This window comes from Neopelma chrysocephalum, unplaced genomic scaffold, assembly GCF_003984885.1.
Source record: "Neopelma chrysocephalum unplaced genomic scaffold, ASM398488v2 Primary Assembly neopelma1_125, whole genome shotgun sequence".
Classification (NCBI taxonomy): domain Eukaryota; kingdom Metazoa; phylum Chordata; class Aves; order Passeriformes; family Pipridae; genus Neopelma; species Neopelma chrysocephalum.
In genome coordinates, this window is record NW_020897787.1 from 1693571 (window position 1) to 1713807 (window position 20237).

Below are 20237 nucleotides of genomic sequence, written 5' to 3' on the forward strand. Positions count from 1 at the left end.
TTTTCCAGCCTGTCTCTTCTGAAGATGAGGATGCACTCGGTGCAGGAAGAGTCAGAGTCCTGCTGCCATGCCAGAGAAGGCACTGAGCTTTAGCATTGGAACCATTAGTTAGAAGCTCATTGGGGCTGAGGAGATGGTCCCAAGGGTGGGCTGCTTGTGCCATCCCAATGGGGTTGGAGCCCATTGCTCCTCCTCCTTCAGACATGGCCCTATGATGGCAAGGAAGAGGATTTCACCATCACACCTGTGGCACTGGGGTCTCTCTGCCAACCAGCAGCAGCTCTGCAAGTCATCCAGGTTGCAAAAGATCTCTCAGTAGAGGTGTGAAACCTCAAGGGCCAGACCCCAGAAGGGGTTGCAGGTAGCAAAGTGTAATTGTGGCTGGTGTTTTTATCTGTCCAAAACGAGGACTGTCCATTTGCATTTTGTACCTCTGACAGTCTTCAAAGACAATAATGTGGAAAACATATCAACAGCCCCTTTTCCATCTGCCAAGAGGACACAGCAGCAGGTAAAGCTGCCAACCCACAGGGACCCTTGGGTTACAGCTTGCAGCTCAGGGACTGGAGCACCCAGATAAATGGGAGAAAGAGGGGAAAATATAAGCGAGGGAGCCCAGAGCCACTGAGCAGAGAAACCGCCTGGGGCTGCTGTGCCATCGGGGGAGAGGAGCTGCATCCCTTTGGTCTGAGGTCCTCTGATCCATCAGAGGGAGACTGGAAAGCTGTCACTGCTCAGCTCAGTGCTAATGAGGAGCCTTGCTCCTCTCCTTGCAGCACTAATGAGAGATTAGAGCTCCACTGCCGCCGTGAAACCAGAGTCAAGCTGTATCAAAGCCCCAGTCCGAATTAAGAGCCTTTCCCAGTGGCTGGTATTTTACAGCCCAGTGGCCAATTTCTAAGTCGTAAAGGCCAATTATTTCCGAAGCCTTTGGTGTGCAGCTAATGAAGGCCTGGAAGGGCCCTTCTAAGTGGTTCTAAGCCCCGTAGGCGGCAGAGATGTAATGGAGGTGGCAGGCACAATTAGCCATCCATAATTCCGCCGAGCAGCTGATTAAAGTCTCTTTATCCGTCTTACCGAGATCAGAAGGGCACATATTTGGGAAATCAAAAATGTATTAGGGGCTGTCAGCCAGGGTCTGTGTGCTGAGCCCGGGGCAGTGGCAGGTGCCAGGAGTGGCACAGAGCTGCTGCCTGTGCCCCACATCGGGGCTGGGCCCCCCACTCGTGTGGGTGCAGCTCCTCTGTGTGGGTCCCTGGCAGCACCAGTCACTCCATCCTGGTGTCCCAGCACCCCTTCCCTGTGCGGAGCAAGGGATGGGATGGGGTGGGGATGGCTCCTCTGCAAGGTCTCTCAGTGCAGGAAAGTGCCATTGGGCTTTTAGGTGCTGTGGAGACATGGAGGGGTGCTGGGCTCATCCTACACCCAACGAGTGAGGGAGTGCCCACCAGCCAAACGGTCTGAAGGGCTCTTAATGCAGCCGCCTTCCCTCGCCATTCCCAGGGTGTTCCAAAATGCCCCGTGGTGGGAATTTCATGGATGGGGTGAACACAGCAGGAAGAGGGAGGCCCCAGCCCCGTGGTGGGAATTTCGTGGCTGGGAAGAACGCAGGTGGAGCGGGGAGCTGCTCTCGGAGCCGCTGGGGCTGCTGCGGGGTCCGTGCGAGCTCGGTGAGACCCGGGGACGCGCAGGGACAGCGGGACGCGGGTCCCGAGCCGGGGCGGTGCAGGAGCCCCGCTGTCCCTGGAACGATGCCCGCTCCCCGCGCCGAGCTGGGAGCGGGACGGGGCTTTCCGTGGGTGGGCTCCTGGGAGGGGGTTCCCACGGGCGGCTCCTGCCCGGCCCCCGGCGCCCCCTCCCCACCGCCCGCGGGGGCGGGGGGTCCGCGCTCCCCGCGCTCCCCGCGCCCGCCCCCGGGGGCCCGGCGGAGGGCACGGGAGGGCACGGGAGGGCTCAGCCCCGCACGGCCCCGCACCGCACAGCCCCGCACAGCCCCGCACGGCGCTGCGATGGAGCGGGCGGCGGGCGAGGCCCGGCCCCTGCTGCCCGCCCCGGGGGGCTCCGCCGCGCTCCCCGCCCCCGGGCTCTCCTCCGCCGGCGCCGTCTTCATCCTGCTCAAGTCCGCGCTGGGCGCGGGGCTGCTGAGCTTCCCCTGGGCCTTCGGCAGAGCCGGCGGGGCCGTGCCTGCCCTCCTGGTGGAGCTGGTAAGGGGGCACTCGGGGGGCACACGGGGGCGAGGGGCTGCGGGCACAGGGAGCCGAGCGGCGCCGGGATGGGGATGGGTGGAGAGCGAGGTTCACCTGCTCTGGTGTTTGGGAGCTGGCGGGGACCCCCCTTGGCACAGCACCCCCGTCCCGACCCCGCCTGGGGCAGGGGTGCAGCAGCCTTAGGGGATGCCCTTTGCAGCTGAAGCCACGCTTGCAGCTGCCTTGCGGCTCAGCCTAAAATCAAATTGGTGTCCGCTCCCATACATGTCCCCAAACCCCAAATCTAAACCCCAAGTATCCCACGGGGCTGTGTCTCCATCCGTTTGCTGACCTGTGTTACCCGGGGCCACAAGGCAACCTGGCTGCTGGCCTGGGCCCTGCTGGTGGCCCTGTTGGGTCCCCGCGGGTGTCGGGGGTCGGTGTGATGCTTCCCTCCGGTGCTGTCCCCGCAGGGCTCGCTGGTGTTCCTGGTGAGCGGACTGGCCGTGCTGGGCTACGCGGCGGCTCTCAGTGCCCAGCCCACCTACCAGGGGGTGGTGCGGGCGGTGTGCGGGGCGGCCGTGGGGAAGCTCTGCGAGCTCTGCTTCCTCCTCAACCTCTTCATGATCTCCGTGGCCCTTCTGAGAGTGGTGGGCGACCAGCTGGAGAAACGTGAGTTGTTTTCCCCCGCCGTGTCTGAGGCTTGCTTGGGGCCGGCAGCTCTCGGGAGCGGGGGGGAGCTGGTCCCAGGGTGGGCTACACTCCCTGGTCCTGGGGCTCCTGCCATAGTGTGATGCTCCCGACCCCCCTGGGCCACCTTTCGGGGTGCAGCTGAGCCCCCACTGCCCCCCACAGTGTGTGACTCCCTGTACCCCAACGGGACGCTGAGCGGGGCCCCCCAGCTGCCCCCCTGGTACGTGGACCAGCGCTTCACCCTCTCTGCCCTCTGTGTCCTCGTCATCTTCCCGCTCTCTGTCCCCAGGGAGATTGGCTTCCAGAAGTACTCCAGGTACCGCCTGGGCTATCCCTGGGGTGGCCCATCCCTGGGTACCCTGTACCCCAGGTTTCCTTCCGGGAACCTGCAGGGCCATGGGACCCCCCCCTCCCTTTCTCCCAGCTGTGTGCTGACCCTCTGCCATGTCCTGGCAGCATCCTGGGCACACTGGCTGCCTGCTACCTCACTCTGGTCATCATCCTGAAATACTACCTGCAGGCAGAGAGCCTGAGCTTGGGCAGCCCCCCCCAGCCCTCCAGGTAAGGGGGTCAGCGCCGTGTCTCTCCTGCCCTGACCCCCATGACATCAGCAGTGGCATGGGGCAGGGCTGGAGGTGGGGCAGGGCTGGAGGTGGGGCAGGGGTGGTCCCAGGGCCTGTGTGTGTGGGGCAGGGGGGAGTTGGGGACAGCATGCAGTAGTGGTAGGTGAATGGCAGCTCCCAGTCCCGTCTTTCACCCCAGCAATTCCCCTTTTTCCCAAAATCACTGTGGAGGAGGTTCCCATGGTGGCATCCAGGCTGCACAATTTATGCCACCGAGGTTCCCTCTGCTTTTGTGAGCCTCACACCCTCTGCTCTGTGCTTCCTCCCCACGTGCCGCAGGTCCTCCTCCTGGGCCTCTGTCTTCAGTGTCATTCCCACCATCTGCTTTGGCTTCCAGGTAGGTCACCCTGGCCCCCCGGTCCCATCTGCCAGGGCAGTGCTGGCAGCCTCCCACAGCATCCCAGGCCGTGGAGACGCCATCCCTGGAAGGGCAGGTTGCAGGGAAGGGGACCTGTGGCTGTCACCAGAGGTGGCTGCAGGGCAGGATGCAAGTCCCTGGGGATGGGACAGAGCAGGGCAGGGCACCCGGGGGTGACAGGGAGGATGCTGGGGGTCGGGCCCCAGCACCATCCCCCCTTGCCCTGCAGTGCCACGAGGCGTGTGTGGCCATCTACAGCAGCATGAGCAACCAGAGCTTCTCCCACTGGGTCACCGTCTCTGTGCTCTCCATGCTCGTCTGCCTGCTCATCTACTCCCTCACTGGTAACCCAGCCCCGAACCCTTCACCCCTCCTTGCCCCGGGGTGCCCTCCCCATGGCTCATCCCTCCTCCTCGGGGCTCCCCCCTCCCTGCCAGCAGGGCTCTATGGCTACCTGACCTTCGGCCAGGCCGTGGCCTCCGATGTGCTGATGTCCTACCCCGGGAACGACCTGCTCGTCGTGGTCGCCCGCCTGCTCTTCGGGGTCTCCATCGTCACCATCTACCCCATTGTGGTGCTGCTGGGCAGGTCAGGCCGTGGTGACCGGCTGGGTGTCCCCCCCGGCTAGTGCAGCTCCTCCGGGTGCCACAAGCCCCCCGATCCTCTCGTGCAGGTCGGTGGTGAAGGATTTGTGGGCAGCCCCCAAGTGCGGGGCCGCGGCGGCGCCGGAGGCGCAGGAGCGGCGGGTGCGGGTGGCACTGACGGTCACCTGGATGGGCACCACCCTCGCCATCGCCCTCTTCGTCCCTGACATCGGCAAAGTCATCGAGCTCATCGGGGGCATCAGTGCCTTCTTCATCTTCATCTTCCCAGGCAAGAGGAGGCAGTGGGAGGGGGGTTCTGCCAGCGCCGGGAGCATCGCTGGGGTGGTGGGTGGCCCGTCCTGGCCCCGTTTTGGGGGTGCAGGGTTGGGAATGCCACAGTGGGTCTGGGTCAGGGGCACTGTGGCAGAGGGGCTGAGCTTCTGCACTGGCAGCAGGGCTGTGCCTGGTGTGCATGACTGGGACCCGCAGCCTCGGACCACGCAAAAAGTGAGTTTCTGGGGGGGGGGGGCGAGACCCTGCAGAGAGCCCCACACGCAGGGGGACTGGGGCACGGGGAGTGGCCCGTTCCTGGGGTCAGCTCTGTCCCAGTGGCCCTGTGCTGGTGTCCCCACAGGGCTGCTCTCATCGCCTGGGGTGTGCTCTCCGTGCTCGGCGGTGCCTTTGTCTGCGGGCAGAGCGCTGCCCTGGCCGTGCTGGGGCTGCTGCGCTGAGGGCTCACGGCCCCACCACGACCCCTCCTCCATGGCCCCCTCCTCCACGGCCCCTCCACCACCTCCCCCAGCCCACGGCCCCGGACAGAGCCCGGACACGGCACTGGATCCCATCGCGTTTATTTGGCATCACGTCCCCGTGGTACAGTGGCTAATAAAGACAGGACAGGGTATCAATGAGGGTCCTGTGCCACACACCCCGAGGGACCCCCGTGCACAGGGGGCTGGGTGCAGGATGGGCACGGACAGACAGACACACAGACAGAAGTACAGACCCCAGGAAGGGGGTAGGGGGGGGGCAGCCACCCTCACGCCTGCAAGGCACTCGCTTCAACTGCACAAGGAAACCCCTCGGGACCCTCCCCGCCCGGAAAAGACTAAGGGTTGCCTTGGGAGCAGGGATAACTCCCCCTTTGCCACCACCTTGACTCCCCCAGGCACACACACACTGTGCCAGGCACAGCCTCAACTCCTCCAGCCCCTGCCCTGGGTGGCCCTGGGGACTAGCACGGACCCCCAACCTACTCCCTGCTTGCAGGGGGGGCTACAGCCTCCCACTCCCACCTCTACTTCCCAATGCCTGGCTGCCTGCACCCTGCCCATCCCTGCCTGCCTATATCTGGGGGATGTCCCCCTCCCCAAACCCTGCCAGCCCCTCCCTGCCAGACCTTCCCTTCCCAGGGACCACCTCGTGCCAGGGAGGGTGATGGGGTAGCTGGGGGAGGACTCTATGGGGTGGTGGGGACACACACGGGGGTTTCCTTCACTCCAGTCAGGTCACACCCACTCCCCACCAGGCAGGGGGTCACGGCCACCCCCCGGCACCGACGGTCAGTCCCGGCTCAGGGTGCACCAGGCAGCTGCAGGGGAACAGCACAGGAGGGTCACCCCTGCCCAGCCCAGGCCCCCTGCCCACCCCTGACCCCGAACAATTGGAGCAGGGCTGGCTGCCATGGGGTCCCTGTGCCCCCCAGGGCACTGCCCTCCTACCTGGCACTGCCACGCTGGACACGGCCTCGGGCTGGCTCAGCGTGTCCACCTTGACGTGCTGGAAGCCCTTGCAGGTGGCACTCTGCAGGTGCCTGCGGCCGGGGGGGACAGTGGGTGACCCCCCCCCCCAGAAACCCCGTCCCAGCCCCCCCCCCCCACAGCTCCGGGGGCTCTGGCAGGGGCCGGGTGCCAGCGATCCCACTCCCCTCCCCTCCAGCACAGCTCCCTGCCTCACTTCAGGACAGGTGGGTGCAGAGAAACCCACCCCAAGCCCCTGTCCCATTTACAGGGACAGCCCCAGGACACACAGACAGCTCTTTGGCCCTGCCACCAGACAGGGGACAGAGCCAGGGGCTCAGCAGCTCCAACAACCCTCCCCACCCCAGTATCCCACCAAAAAACTGGGCTTTTTGCACCCCCTCTCCTACCTCTTCCAGTCCTCCTCGGTCTCCCAGAACTCGTAGACGATGAAGGTGACCCCATCAGGCAGCTTCACCGCGGTGACACTGCCACAGGCAGGGACAGGGGGTGAGCCCCCAGCACGGGGCATCCCTGCCCCCTCGGCCCCTGCAGCCACAGATGTGCTGCAGGCTGGGTCACCGAGGGCTGACCCGGCCCCGACAGCCCGGGGAGGGGCGGCCCCCCAGCCCAGCGCTCCCCAGCCCGTGCAGAGGGGGATTGGTGACCGAGCACGACCCCGTCCCACATCGGGGCTGTTCTGCCCGGTCCTTCACTCGGTGGGGTGCCCTTTGCTGCAAGGGCAGCTGAACATCCTCAGCCCCCCCCAGCCCTCCCAGCACCCCCTGTGCGGCTGCCGCTGGTACCCACTGGAAGCAGTCCCGCTCCCCGGCCACGCTCTTCAGGTACTGCTTCAGGGAGCTGCAGAACTCGCCCAGGTGCTTGTGCGACACCGTCATCTCGGTCCGCACCAGGAGCAGGTACTGCCGGCCCCAAACACAGCACACGTGAGACACGGGGACCCCCGAGCCCGGGGCTGCAGGGACCCCCAGCCCCTGGGGGGGTTCGGGGGCTGCAGGGACCCCCAGCCCCCGGGGGGGTCGGGCACACTCACCGTGCAGGCGGAGCTCTCGCTGTCCGACAGCCGCTGGTGCAGGTCGAACCACAGCGTCTGCAAAAGGGGAGTGAGCAGTGCTGGGGGTGGGTTTCTGTCCCCTGCCCAGTGGGTTTCTGTGCCCAGCACTCGGCATGTCTGGCTGTGCCCCCTCCTCTGCAGGGGACAGCTCCAAGGGCCATTTGAACCTTCGTGCCCCACAGTCAGGACCCTCTGCAAGAGCTCCCTGTGCTCCCAGCACAGCCAACATCCCCAGCACCACGTCCTCGCCCCTGCCCCAAAACAGCTGTCACTGTTTCTCAGTCCCTGAACTGTCCCTAGGATGGCAGGACCAGGGGTACCCACCCCTCCTCACTGCCCCCTCACCCCTTCCTAGCTCTGGCACAGTCTTAGCTCCTCTGGCAATCACACTCACAGTCAATTGTTCCACATCCCACAGCTGCTGTCTGCTCATCAGGAAGAATATCCTCCAGCACCACCAGCAACCCAGCTCCCACCCGTGGTCCCTGCACACCACAGCACTGGGATGGGCATGGCCACCTCCTGGTCACCTCTGGCCCAAGGGAGGTGGTGGGGACACCCCAGGGACAGCCCCACACAGGGAAACGCTGGCCCTTACCTTGTCCTCCAGCTTGCCAATCAGCTTGGCCAGCCTGTTGATCTGCCCTTCCAAGCCCTCTGCCTTGGTGTCGGGGGAACCTGCGGAGAGCAGGAGGCAGTGATGGGGTGAGGGGCACCATGGGCACCCCCTGAGAGCCCCGTGCTGCTGCTGGGACTGCAGCTCCCACCCCTGAGCACTCCCAGCCACCCCAGGCAGCCACCACTTACCAGCCTGGAGGTTCTTGCCGTGCTCCCTGGGGGCCACCCAGGAGGTGGGAGGGTAGCTGGGCACGGGGCTGTCGTACCAGGGCTCACTCAGGCCATGGGCAGCCTTGCTGGGGTAGTGCCTGCAGCCAGAGAGCACAGGGCTGTCAGGATGGCAGAGCTGGCACACCCAGCACAGCCCCAGCACAGTCCTGGCAGCTCTGCCAGACCCTCTGCAGAGCAGCAGTGCCCACACTGTGCCCAGGCAGTGCAGGCTTCCCTCCTGTAACCACAGAGGGAGAGGCTCAGAGGGTTTCCAGAGTCCCTCCAAGCAGGAGCAGCTCCGTGCTGGCTGCCCGAGGTGCCCAGGAGCCCCAACCCCTCTTGGCATCTTTTGTGGTCACACAGCTCCCAGCTGGAGACTGGGAGAGTGCCAGGGAGCTGACGGGCACCACACCAGCCAGCATCTTCCTGCCCTCCTGCCCTTCCCAAAGCACAGCTGCCAGGTGCCCTTCCCCAGCCACCCCACAGACTCCTTGGGTGCTGCAGGAGCAGTGCCCAGGCTGCTGCTGGCCCCAAACATCAGCCAGTGTGGACTCAACCCTACACAGGGGAACAGGATGTGCAGATCTGGGCCCAAGGAACGTCCCCAAGATAAGGAAGCAAGAACAACAATAAAGGTGGCAGGAACATCCCTTTGCTGTGCAATAATCCCACTGCTGGTGCTGGATAATCCCCTGTCAATAGGCAGGAAATTAGGTGGAAACAGACAGAGATTTATTTTAATCACAATTTAATGAGGTGTTTCAAGCTTGGACCTCTGCCTTTGCACTTTGGTGTTCAGCCCTTTATTTTGGTGATTTTTAGGCCACCTCTTTGTCTTCGTGTGGATGCAGGAGATAGATTTTTTGGGGGGACTTATTTTTCTTTTTGGCTATTATCTTAGTGAGAAAACAACTACAATGCTCCCCATTATGAACCAGGCCCACACATCAGAAATAAAAGCCAGCAGTCTTTCAGAGGCTCTAATTGCTCTGCCTGACGCTGGGTTTTTTTCCTCCTCATAGTTTCCCAGGAGCTCCTCCAGGTTGCCTCCCCCCCACTGCTCGAGAGCTAAAAGGGATCCCGAGGGCTGTGGGAGAGTGAGGGGCAGTGCAGGACAGAGGGGTGGAGAAAAGCCCCCCCCGAGCTCTCAGGAAGCCGGGAAGGGAGGCAAAGAGAGAGGTGGCTGCTCCCCCAGCTCCCCTGTGCTCCCACCCATCCTCCTCCTCCTCCTCCCCTTCACCCCCCGCCCCAGGGAGGAGGGTGCAGTGCTGCAGACCTGCTGGGGTTGGTCTGCTCGTCGATGGCATCCACAGCACTCTCCACGGAGCTCAGCAGGGACTGGGTCTGGTTTGCTGTCTCCTTCAGCAGGAACCGGGTCACGAACTGCTCCACGTTGGTGCCGCTCTCGTACACCTGCCAGGGCACACGGGGATGTGCTGAGCACCAGCACCATCCCCAGCACTATCTCCAGCACCAACGCCCGGCACCATCCCCAGCACCATCCCCAGCACCTTCACCCAGCACCTCCACCCAGCACCGTCCCCATTGAGCACACCAGCACTCCTTTGTCTGTGGATAAACCCATGAGCAAAGCAATGTGAAGAAGAGATCACCCAAAGCCTGCAGTTGCTCTTTTTATCATGACTTTAAATTACTTTACTTATTTTCTCACAGGGCTGGGGGAGGTGTGAAAAGTGGCCCCTCTTGTGCTTTGGAGATCCCTACTCTGAGAACTTGGGCGTGTTTTACAGTGCTCTGGTCCACAGCAGTATGGCCAACCCAGCACTAAAGAAAAAGGAGTTTGGGGTGATTAACAGGGCTGGATGTACTCTTTGAGAAGCTCCCAGGGTAATCCAAACCCTTCTGAAACAGACAACATTCTAAAATATTTTAATAGCACAACTGATCAGCTGAAGCACCCAGGGCCCTTTCCCAAAACAGCTTTGCTGAGCCCTGCTGATGGCATGGTCCTGCTCCTGCTCCTCCTGCCAGCCAGCAGCAGAGGAGGGACAGTGGCACAGCCAGAAGGACACCAGCACACCCAGATGGACACTGGCACAGCACATTATTCCTGTTTTACCACAAAGCCATTAGCAGGGTTTATTTCCATGGCAACTGGAGCAGCTCTGCGAGGACCCAGAGGGCCTTTATCTTTTATATTAAATCATAAAAGAAGAACGAGCTGAAGGAAAAACCCTTGGGGTTCTGATCACAGAACTGATTTCTCACCCCTGAATTCATAGCAAAGCACGAGATTCTTGACAGCTTCTTGAGCATCCAATTAGCAGAGGTTAATGACATCTGTCTGACACAAAACACCTTGCTCCTCTCCCTGTCACAGCCACAGTGTTTCTGGTGGTCATTGGTGGATGCTGATGCTGAGCCACCTCCCTGTGCAGGCAGGGACAGTGGTGCCAGCCTGGCACCAGGGCTGAGGCAGCTGGTGGAGCCCACCCCGGGCTCTGTGGGAGGCACAGGCACCACCACGAGACAAATAAACAGCAACAGAGCCAAGGGCGAGATGAGGAAACAGTTGTTGAGCATTTGGAATGGGAAAAAAAACCTGAATACAGTCACAAACATCCCTGGATAGTTGGACAATCTCTGTTCTCCCTGGGCAAACACTCCCAGCTCGCTCAGAATTATACACTGCATGTGTATGGGTGTTCCTTCCATCATATCACATTGTACACACAGACACACATGTCACACCTGAACAGGGCTGTACAGACTTGCAGTGTATTAAATCCTTTTTTAAGGCACCTCACTCTTCACCCTCCTCTGCCCTCCTGCTTTGGGAAGAGCCCCACGTGGGGCCAAATCTGCCCCTTCACCCAGGCAATTATTCCATCACCTGATGCATCTTCCACTGGCCACACTCTGGCCAAGGTGGGTGTATTAAATGGATTTATTTCCTTGACAAACATATCATTGCATTTGGGATCAAAACCAATTTCTTTTGCGGTCGCCCCCTCCTTGGCTGCTCCCCCCCAGCCAGCCCTGCCTGCAGCCAGCACTCTGCCCGTGCTGAGGGCATCAATGACTGCTCAGACACTCCAACAGGCCCTGCTGTGATCACAGAGGAGCTCCCACACCCAGCCCAGCTCTGGGTGCTGCATGGGCAGAGGGGCTCCCACGGGCTGGGGCTTTGTCCCCCCTCCTGCATTTGATGCAGACCTGCCTGCAGGAGCTGCCACCACTGAACACAGAGATGGGTGTACTCCTTCCACTGCTCGACTGGGCTGTGCAATCCCTTGGGCTCTCCTCTAACATGATTTCTCTGGGATTGCAAAAACAAGTCATTAAGAAGACCAGCTCCAAGGAATCCTTCCCATCGTCTTATTAAAACATTCATCAGACTGTCCTACTGAGATTTAATGAGGTTTGCTCTTATTAATCTCACCTTGAAGAGTTATTTCCTCCTTGCTTTGCCTGAGAAGTTAAAATGTTTATGGAGATAATATAATAATTGCTGCTCAGTGAAGCTGCTTTGTGCCAGAAGCTCTTGGACATCTCCAAGGCTGCTCTTTTCCATCCATCAGTTCCAGGCTGGAAAGGCTTTGTCCAACTGCCTGGCCTTGATGTCTGCTGCAAACAGGTGGCTGTGCCCATTTGCAGTGAGCAGCAAATGTGAAAGCCTCATTGAAATAATGGCCTTGAGGATTCTGTGTTGGTGGCTCTCAGGAGAGAGAAACCAGAGAGGTTTAAAAATGAGAGAAAAGAGGGATAAGGAAAGCTTGCTTTATCAGGGAAATATTGCACAATGCCAGGGCAGTAAGACGAGGTCCAAGCCCCAAATCTCTCCCCTCTCTTCATGTCACAGGCTTTTCATGTCTCTGCCAGGCACCTTTCCCCACCCAGCAGTGGCAAACCTCGGGCACAGTCTGTTCAAAGCCCCACCACGGCTCTCCAGCTTTTCATTTCTGCATGCATCCACCCAGAGCTGACCACATTCTGGAACAGATTAATTAAAACACCCTTGGGATGTGTTGCCTGTGCAAATCACAGCTGGGACTTCGATGCTGTGGCTGCCATCACTCCAAGCATCCCTCACCAGACACTGCAAAGGGATGCCTAAAAATGGGCTCTCAGGGCCACGTCCTTGTGGGGATCAAATGACTGGAAAAGGGGACTTTTGGTGTTGCTGAGCATCCTGAAGGTTTTTTGCTGGCATTTTTAAAGGTCACTATTCAGCTCATAAAGACTACAGGGTGTAAAATACAAATTATTCTGCACCAGCCATTAACTCAGAGACCCCCTGTGACCACCCCACACCTTCCCTTCACCAACAAGGCTCCCCAGTGCTGGTTTTCAGTGAGTCTGGCCAAACTGGCTGACAATTTCCAAGCCTGGGGACACTGATGGCTTCTCCAGTTGTTAATAACTACAACAGAAGCACACCCACAGAGGGATGGCACTGAACTGAGGAGGCTTTTCAGCTGGAAATCAAAGCCAATTCTGTTTCACCCGCATTTTTCCTCCAGTTAAAAAACCCAACAACACCCCTATTGCAATGCCATCAAACCCCCCTGCCAAGCCTCAGCCCGGGATGATGGGGAGGTTTTCTTCCACCCACTCAGCCCTTTAAAAACCAGGCATGAGTTGTGCTCTAACCTCCAAATGGCTGATTTGAATTTGTTGCTCATAGCTGCCTGTTTTATACCAAAAGATATTTTCTTTTAATTAGAATAACACTCAGACCTGCCTCTCCCTCTCTTCCCTCCCCCTGACTCTCAAATCCCTTCCAAAGCAGAGACCCAAAACTGATTGCCTGGCACACAATCAGTAGAAGAAACCTGAGGAGAACAGACACTTAAATAGTTGATAAATGAGAGCATTACCATATGAAAGACACTCAGCCTTCCTGAAACAGCTCTAAAAAGCCAAATAAGACACCTGTTCAGATTAAAAAACTTACAACAGCATCATATGGATTTTAAAAGCACTTTACTATAAAATCCTCCTTTTGCAAATCTCAGTGTTGGACCTTTCTCAGCTCATGTTTACCTTGTTTGATCCTAAAGGTCTCCTGCCATGGACCCTTCCCAAGCAATTTATCACAGGATTTCTCTGTTCTCATTGCTGGAGACTCTCCCTGCCTCACTGGGATCCCTCATTCCTCACTGCAGCCATGGAGGGGAAGGGCTGTAGGGTCACCTATGGATCAAGAGACACCTTTGCTCCCTGTCCACTCACCCAGCAGGCTCTTCCTTTTCAGAGAGGGAGAGAGGAGGGATGTGAATTCTGCAGCTACAGGAAAGCAGAAGAGCAGTGAATGAGCATCTTCATCTAAAAATAAGTTCCCAGAGAGACCTTCCTAAGGTTCCTCTCCCTGCCAGCCCCGCTGTGCTCCCCAGCAGTCTGGCAGCTCAGCTGGATCTCGTGCACAGCCCCCCAGGCTGGCAGGAAAATCAGTCTGGATGGCATCACATGGAAAAGCAGCTTTCTGGTCTGGACCCTGAACAGAAAAGTTGGGGGAAATTCAGTTCTTGCAGAAGTGAAGCAGCACATTTTGCTTTAATTTGCAGGGCAATATTTTCTTCATTCAGTTTCAGAGAGGAGTTGCAGAAACACTTTCTGAGAAGTAAAGTAATAAACAAACACATCTCGTTTCCTTTCAGGTTATTCTTGAACTGTAGAGTTCCATAACCTACCCAGAAATCCACATCTGGGTTTTGCTGTAGAAGCTGATACAGAAATTGTTCAGAAACATTGTTCAAAATACATGGAAAGATGACTCAACCTTTACCAATTCACTGACCCGTCACCACTCCCTTCTTTTTTCAGCCACAACCATTCACCATGATTACATTTTAACTGCATCATAGGGATGTTTCATCCTATAATCACCCCTTCAAGAATGGGGGAAAAAAGCCAGTGACAATCCCCAAAAACAACTCCCTCCACACAAGGGCAGATCTCTGTGCTGCAGAGGTGAGGATGGACAATGCTCTGAGCCCTCCAGAAAAGGCAAACTGGCCCTTTGAGCAAACAACTCGGCCCCTGAGGAGCCAAATGCTTCCAAGGGGGAAGACACCCTCAGTGTGACAACCAGGTTGTTCAGCAGAGCAGGAGAAAACCTGCTCAAGGAAAATGAAAGGCTGAGATAAAGGATTAGCTGGAGTATGGAAAGAAAAGATTTTTTTTTTTGAGGCTTATTTCTACCGACTATTTTATCTGGAGGTGTCATCGTTGAAAAAAGAGCAATATCACATTTGGCAGGCTTAATTTTGACAGGTAAGGGCGCGAGAGCAATCTACATTGCTGGTCTTGGCTGTGCTAAAAAACAACAAAAAAAATCCACCATTTTTAGCATCCAAGGCTGCTGGCAGATGGTGCTCGCTCTGGGGCTGTAACTGAGCTGCTCAAACAGGCACAGCTTTGAAGTTTGCTTCTGAGGGCTGAAAACTGGGAGAGACCCGTGGCCACACTGGCACGAGCAACAGGGAGAGGAGGTTCTGCAGCAGCAGCTCCCACTGAGCCCCAGGGCCTGACATCCTCTGTTCCCTGAGATGACAGCTCGTAAGGCAGAAACAAGAAGGGTGGATTGCTGCAGGAACATTTTAAATCACAAATAACATATGCAAAACTATTCACCTGTGTGCAGATACCTCTGAGCTCCCTGGTGCTGCTGGGGCAGCAGCAGCTGGTGTTGAAGGTCAGTGCACTCAGTTTTCCCTTTATGATTTACATATTCCTCATCTAAATAATGATTCTCAGGGGAAAACGTGTTTGCAGCTGGTTTGGGGACAGTGCCAGTCCCTCAGACACGTGTGGTGTTTGGCACCCTGACATGGGAAGGCTCTCAGAGGGTGATGTGTCACCACATGGTCACATTCCTGCTCCAGGTCCACTAGTGAGACAACTGACAGACTGGCAGTGGAGCTGGCAGCAAGCAAGCAAGAAGTAAAACACTGTCATTCACATCTCCCTTTTCCTCCCTGCCCAGGACCAGCTGCTGAACATCAAGCAGACGCTGGTCCAGGTCCCCCTCAGGCCTCCTCCATAAATCCCTCCTGCAGCAGCACCACTCTCCCCTGCAGCCAGTGTCACTCCAGCACATGCACGAGGGGTTGCTGCAACTTCAGCTGCAACTTTGGGCAGTTCTGCTTTCCAAGCACTCTCCTTCCATCTGGGACAGGGCAGGCACCAAGGTCAGTCACGAGTTCTGGTGCCCAACAGGAGCATCTCCAGGAAGGAATGATTTGACTTTAAATCTGAGCTGCTTCGTCCTTCAGGGCGCTCATCACTCAGCATTTTTTTTGGAGCTTCTTTGCAGCTCGCTTCTAAAAAGTTTGACTCACCACTAAAGGTCAGCCCTGCTGATGTTTCCATGGTCAGTCCTGGAAAATGCTTCACTGGCAGGAGCTGGAAGCAGGAGCTGGAAGCAGGAGCAGCCCCAGTGCAGCTGGCAGGAATGGGGCTGATTGAGCCTCTCAGGTTCCAAACCCCACAGGTTTTGTTACCCCAGCTAAGGCACATTTCCTGGGGTGCCTAGGTGAGGGTTTGTTCCCTGGTAACCACCAGCTCATGCCACCCCTCTGGCTCCCTGGGCACTGTCCCCTGGCACCCCCAAAGCTGGCAGGGAGGGTGGAGGCACTGGGTGGGCACTGTCCCACACTGTCCCCCAAGGCTGGGGGTCAGTGACTGTGCCAGAGGAGCAGAATTAACCTGGCTCTGCTCCCCCATCCTCCCCAGCCACACAAACCACCCTCCCCAGTCACGTTGGGTTTGGTATTTGCCAGCAGCACCACTCAACAGTAAAGGAGAATTATAAAAGAACATCTCCTGCTGTCAGCCTTTTTTAGATCCCGAAAGTTCATTTCCTTTCTCTCCAATTTCCCCCTGCCTTTCCCACCGTCACTGGCAGTCATTTGAACGCAGCACAGACATCACTGTATCGGAAAATAATCACACTGACAGATTTTGTTTGGCTGGATGAGACCTTCCACTGCCGAATCTAATTGCTGCTGATGCTTTATGAGGTCCTCCAGCACGAGATAATTGCTGCTTTCTCTTTTTATGGGCAAGAAATAATCGTCTTTGAAGGTGAGAAATATAAACAGCAATTAAATGCCGTGGTTCTCCTGTCAGAAAGGCAACACTGAAGAAGGTTGGGCTTCATTCATCATTTGCACTGAATACACTGTTTGAAAGGGAGGGAACAGGAACAGTTCAGGGGTGATCTCCAGCTTCTGAAATGTGTGTTTGTCATGGAGAATCAGGAGCAGCTCACCAGCAAAGCAGTTTGCTCACGAGCCACAATGCTCAGCACCACCCCCCAGCCCTTGGCAGGATCTGGCCCCAGGAAAAGATGTAGAGGCAGCAACCTGACCTGTGGATTGTGTCCCTGCTCACGGCACAGGGGTGAGACCAGATGGGTTTTAAGATCCCTTCCAAACCAATCTGTGGTTCTTTGATTCTACAAGACCTTTCTGGGGGCACCCACTGGGCAAGTGGCAGCTGACACCAGCTTTTGTAATCCAGGGGTGTGAAAAGCACTATGGTTTGCACTTGGAGAATCTCTGGGTGCTGCTGCCTGCATGTTTATCCTATTTGAACACTGGAGATGAGTTTCTCTACCACCCACAACAGCTTGTTTTCTGTTGGATTTTTTTTCCCCAGCTTCTTTACCTGAATAAAGTGCCTATGTCTGAATAATTCATTGATGAGGTTTGTACCACTTTGTTCACAAAATCACAGCAGGAGCAGTGTTCTTGATTAAATCCCTCTTTGCCAGCTCCTCTCTGTGATGGAGTCTTGCTCTGCTTGTTCTCTTGCCAGGCAGTGAAGAGCAACACCCCCCTGGGCTGATAAATGTGGGTGCTGAGGGGATGCTGGGGTGGCATTCCCTCCTCTGGCTTGGGAGGGAGTCATATATATAGTCATACAGTCATATATATTAACCTCACATTGGAAGAGCAGTGGTGGAAGGCATCACGGACAGCAAGGTGGAGTGAATTACTGAGATCTCTATTAGCATGTTAATATTTATTTAAAATACATAGTTGGCAAATCTGACTGCCAGAAAATTTGCTAATAATGAATATAAATGAGGCACGAACAGACACAGCAACTAAATTAGAAAAAATGAACTATTACTGTTGTCCTGAATTTTTTCATCCTTTCCTAATGTTGATAAAAAATTCATGAACAGACAGATCAGTGATGGGCCAAAGGTTTTTGCCTTTAATTTATTATGGCAAGACATCAACATATGTGGCTTCCCTTTCCATTCTGCCCTCCTCACAAACAACAAAAGGGATGGGATTTGATCAAGCACAAAAATCAGGCTCTTTACTGGGCAGCAAGACAGGAGAAAAATTTGCTGTTTCCCATTCTAACTCCTAAAACTTCTTATCATTACCACATCTTTAATGTGGAGAAATTTGAGTTTCTCCTTTAGCTTCAAAGATAAATGGAAGGGAGATTTCAATTTGGATTACTTGCAGGAGTGTTGTGGTTGGATTGGGGAGTCCTTGTGGCAGCTTGGAAAAAGCAAAACCTCCCTCCTTGGCTTGGTCCCCAGTGTAACCCCATTACTCATGAGTGAGGAGGGACACGACTTTTCACTCACTGTGGCACAAAAGAACAAGGCAAATATGGTTGAAGGTAGAAAATGGAAGAAGGGATTGATTACCCTGAGGCAACAAATATCACCAGCATAGCCCAGTTACATTATTCAGTGGTATGGAAGGACAGGAAAATGATTTCCAAGAAATTAAAGTTCTATAAACACTTCCCTCACCCTGGTAAGACAACAAATGGGTGGTGCCACTCCCAGCAGGGATGTTCACATGGTACATCAGCTCAGATTTTCTAGGTATTCATAAATAAACTTCAATATGCTTCCTGATCCGTGTCATTGTCTCTATTAGTCCATTATTAACACTATCATCAAGGTACATGGTGGATTTTTTAAGCACTTAGGGCTGTTTTGCATATACAAAACAGGACATTATGTCTTAGGTTTGGTGCTTGCATGAGTGCCCTGTGGTCTGTCAAACACACAGCCCCTTGTTCCTCACACAGCAGCTGCACACGAGGGACTGGATTTCTGGAATGCAGGATGCCTTCCAGCATGGAAACGGGATTTCTGGAATGCAGGATGCCTTCCAGCATGGAAACTGGATTTCTGGAATGGAGGATGCCTTCCAGCATGGAAACGGGATTTAATGGCAGCTCTACAATATGAAGTTTCCAAAATCCCTCCCAGTGGCACTAACAGGACCCCGTGCATCCAAAATCCCACTCAAGAGACCCTTGGGCCGTGCTGCCTGTGGAGCAGGAGGAGGCAGCACTGCTGAGGAGGATGAGGAGCCTCAGATTTCTGTGCTCTGGTAACACAGAACCAACACTGTTCTCTCCAGGCCTGTGGAACACGAGGTGCAGCAAAGGGCACTCACCCTCTTGGTGTAGTCCATTGCCTTCAGGATGGAGAGGTTCAGCATCTCCAGAGAGGCCAAAACGTCTTCATAGTCTCCCATGTGGTCAGCAAAATAGTCTGGGAAAACCAAGAGGGACATGATGGGAACACGCTGAGGAAATTCAACCCTTCAAGGCTGTGTGACAGCAATGTCTATTGTTGGTGGGAAGGTAAACGGGAGAGGATGGTTCCAGGTACATTTTTATACTCTAAACACTGAGTCAAAGTCACACCTTGTCCTGCAGGGGTGGGAAGTGGTGGGATTCCCATGGAGTTTGGGACCATTGCACAAAGGAGGTGTAAGGCCCAGTAGCCCCCATTGAAAATAACTCATGCCCATTTCTGCATTTGATTGTATCTGGTGTCTCTCCCTCCTGTTGCAGGCATGGAGGGAGAAGTCTCAAAAGAAATCCTTGACGTTCTTTACCACCCAAAACATCCAAATACCTCCCAGGTTAAACCCAATTTACGTGAGCTGAGTCTGGTCTTACATCTTTCCCCACATTCCCGTCACATTTGCACCTCAGCCAACAATCAGAGGCTGAACAAGCTTCTGAGAGTAAAATGTGCCTCGAGAGGGAGAGGGAGAGAGAAGAGAGCTGCAGGCTGGCCCCAAAGCACATGTTCTCCATGGAGAGGGAGCCCACCCTCCCTCTGTGCCACCCTGGTTCCTCTGCAGGAGTGGGGATCACCCCAGGCTGCAGCCCCACCCTGGCAGGGCCCTGGCACAGCCCTGGCTGCTCTTCACTGACACCAAACACAGTCCCAGTTGTGTCCCCAGGGGCTGATGGCTCCAGGACACACGGGAACACTGCTCTGGGCCCGAGTTCCCACGTTCTGGAATTCACTGCTCGTGATGGGAACAGCAGCAGAGGAGCAGGACAGCGAGATGTGCTGGGAGTTTGCAGCACAGCCCCGAAGTTTCCCTGTTTCTGGGTGGCTGACACAGGGCACACCTGAAAGCTGTTCCTTGAAAGCCACCAGAGCTGCTCCTGAGCACTGAGACACGAGGGTTCACACTGAGGTGACACCTCTGTGCAGTGCAGCAAGGCAGAAACTTCAGGAAACAACTCCACTAATTAGGTTCTCCTGGCTTAATTAGAAGTGCCTGTAGCTATTTACAGTCTGAGAACACATCCAAAGGGAAGAGGATTTTGGCAGAAAGCGGAATGTCACAGCATGACTGACAGCAGCTGTTTGCTGCTCCACCATGAGCCAAACAGCTCAGTCTCATTGCAGGGTGTTTATTTGTGTCCTTCTTCTGACTTCATTTGGGAAAGAAAACCCGAGCAGATCCGAAAGGCAAAGACTTTTTGTAAGTCCTGAAATAAAAAGCTGGACTCCCACATTTCAGGAGAAATGAGCTGCTGTGGGCAGAGCACAGCCCCTGAGCCTGAGCGAGGAGCACCTGGGAGCAGAACAGTGCTGGCTTTAACAAAGTTAAAGCTGCTTTAGCCTCATTAATTCATGTGAACATCTGAGATCAGCTCTTCCAGTCCTACAAGGTCCTTGCATTGCAGAGGCGACAGTCAATGTTCAGAGGAAGAGCATCACTGCAGCCCCAGACTGGTGTGGGAGGAGGTGGGTGCCCCACACCTGTCCCCAGGAGATGCCATCACCCCAACAGTCTGCAAGAGGCTGATGTGCACCCCCTGCTCGTGGAGCACACTGTTCTCAGGACAGTTTGCACCATTGCACGACTGTCTGTGCTTTGGATGAACCAGA

General features: G+C 56.1%; 2 protein-coding genes across 2 annotated transcripts in view; one reads left to right on the forward strand and one right to left on the reverse strand.

Annotated features, from left to right (window-relative positions):
* The first annotated feature begins 2009 nt into the window (after nt 1-2009).
* SLC38A8 (solute carrier family 38 member 8) lies at nt 2010-5352 on the forward strand. The gene is made up of 10 exons (XM_027698266.1): nt 2010-2204; nt 2660-2858; nt 3042-3195; nt 3336-3440; nt 3782-3839; nt 4090-4204; nt 4301-4448; nt 4534-4733; nt 4900-4951; nt 5079-5352. The coding sequence occupies exons 1-10, from the start codon at nt 2010-2012 to the stop codon at nt 5173-5175; spliced, it is 1323 nt and encodes a 440-aa protein (XP_027554067.1). The 3' UTR covers nt 5176-5352.
* A 638-nt stretch (nt 5353-5990) lies between these two features.
* Nucleotides 5991-20237, reverse strand: part of NECAB2 (N-terminal EF-hand calcium binding protein 2) — a 64868-nt gene continuing 50621 nt past the window's right edge. The window contains exons 5-13 of the mRNA XM_027698302.1: nt 18493-18590; nt 9363-9499; nt 8066-8184; nt 7857-7936; nt 7238-7294; nt 6994-7106; nt 6594-6671; nt 6166-6257; nt 5991-6035 (exon numbers count right to left, since the gene is read on the reverse strand). Of these exons, the coding sequence (XP_027554103.1) occupies nt 6007-6035; nt 6166-6257; nt 6594-6671; nt 6994-7106; nt 7238-7294; nt 7857-7936; nt 8066-8184; nt 9363-9499; nt 18493-18590 (803 nt within the window). The 3' untranslated portion in view covers nt 5991-6006. The remainder of the gene's footprint in view (nt 6036-6165; nt 6258-6593; nt 6672-6993; nt 7107-7237; nt 7295-7856; nt 7937-8065; nt 8185-9362; nt 9500-18492; nt 18591-20237) is intronic.

Coding starts and splice junctions, on each gene's coding strand:
- SLC38A8 (XM_027698266.1), top strand. CDS start 2,010: ATGGAGCGGGCGGCGGGCGAGGCCCGGCCCCTGCTGCCCGCCCCGGGG. Junction 2,859..3,041: donor GGGCGACCAGCTGGAGAAAC/GTGAGTTGTTTT, acceptor TGCCCCCCACAG/TGTGTGACTCCCTGTACCCC. Junction 4,449..4,533: donor ATTGTGGTGCTGCTGGGCAG/GTCAGGCCGTGG, acceptor CCTCTCGTGCAG/GTCGGTGGTGAAGGATTTGT.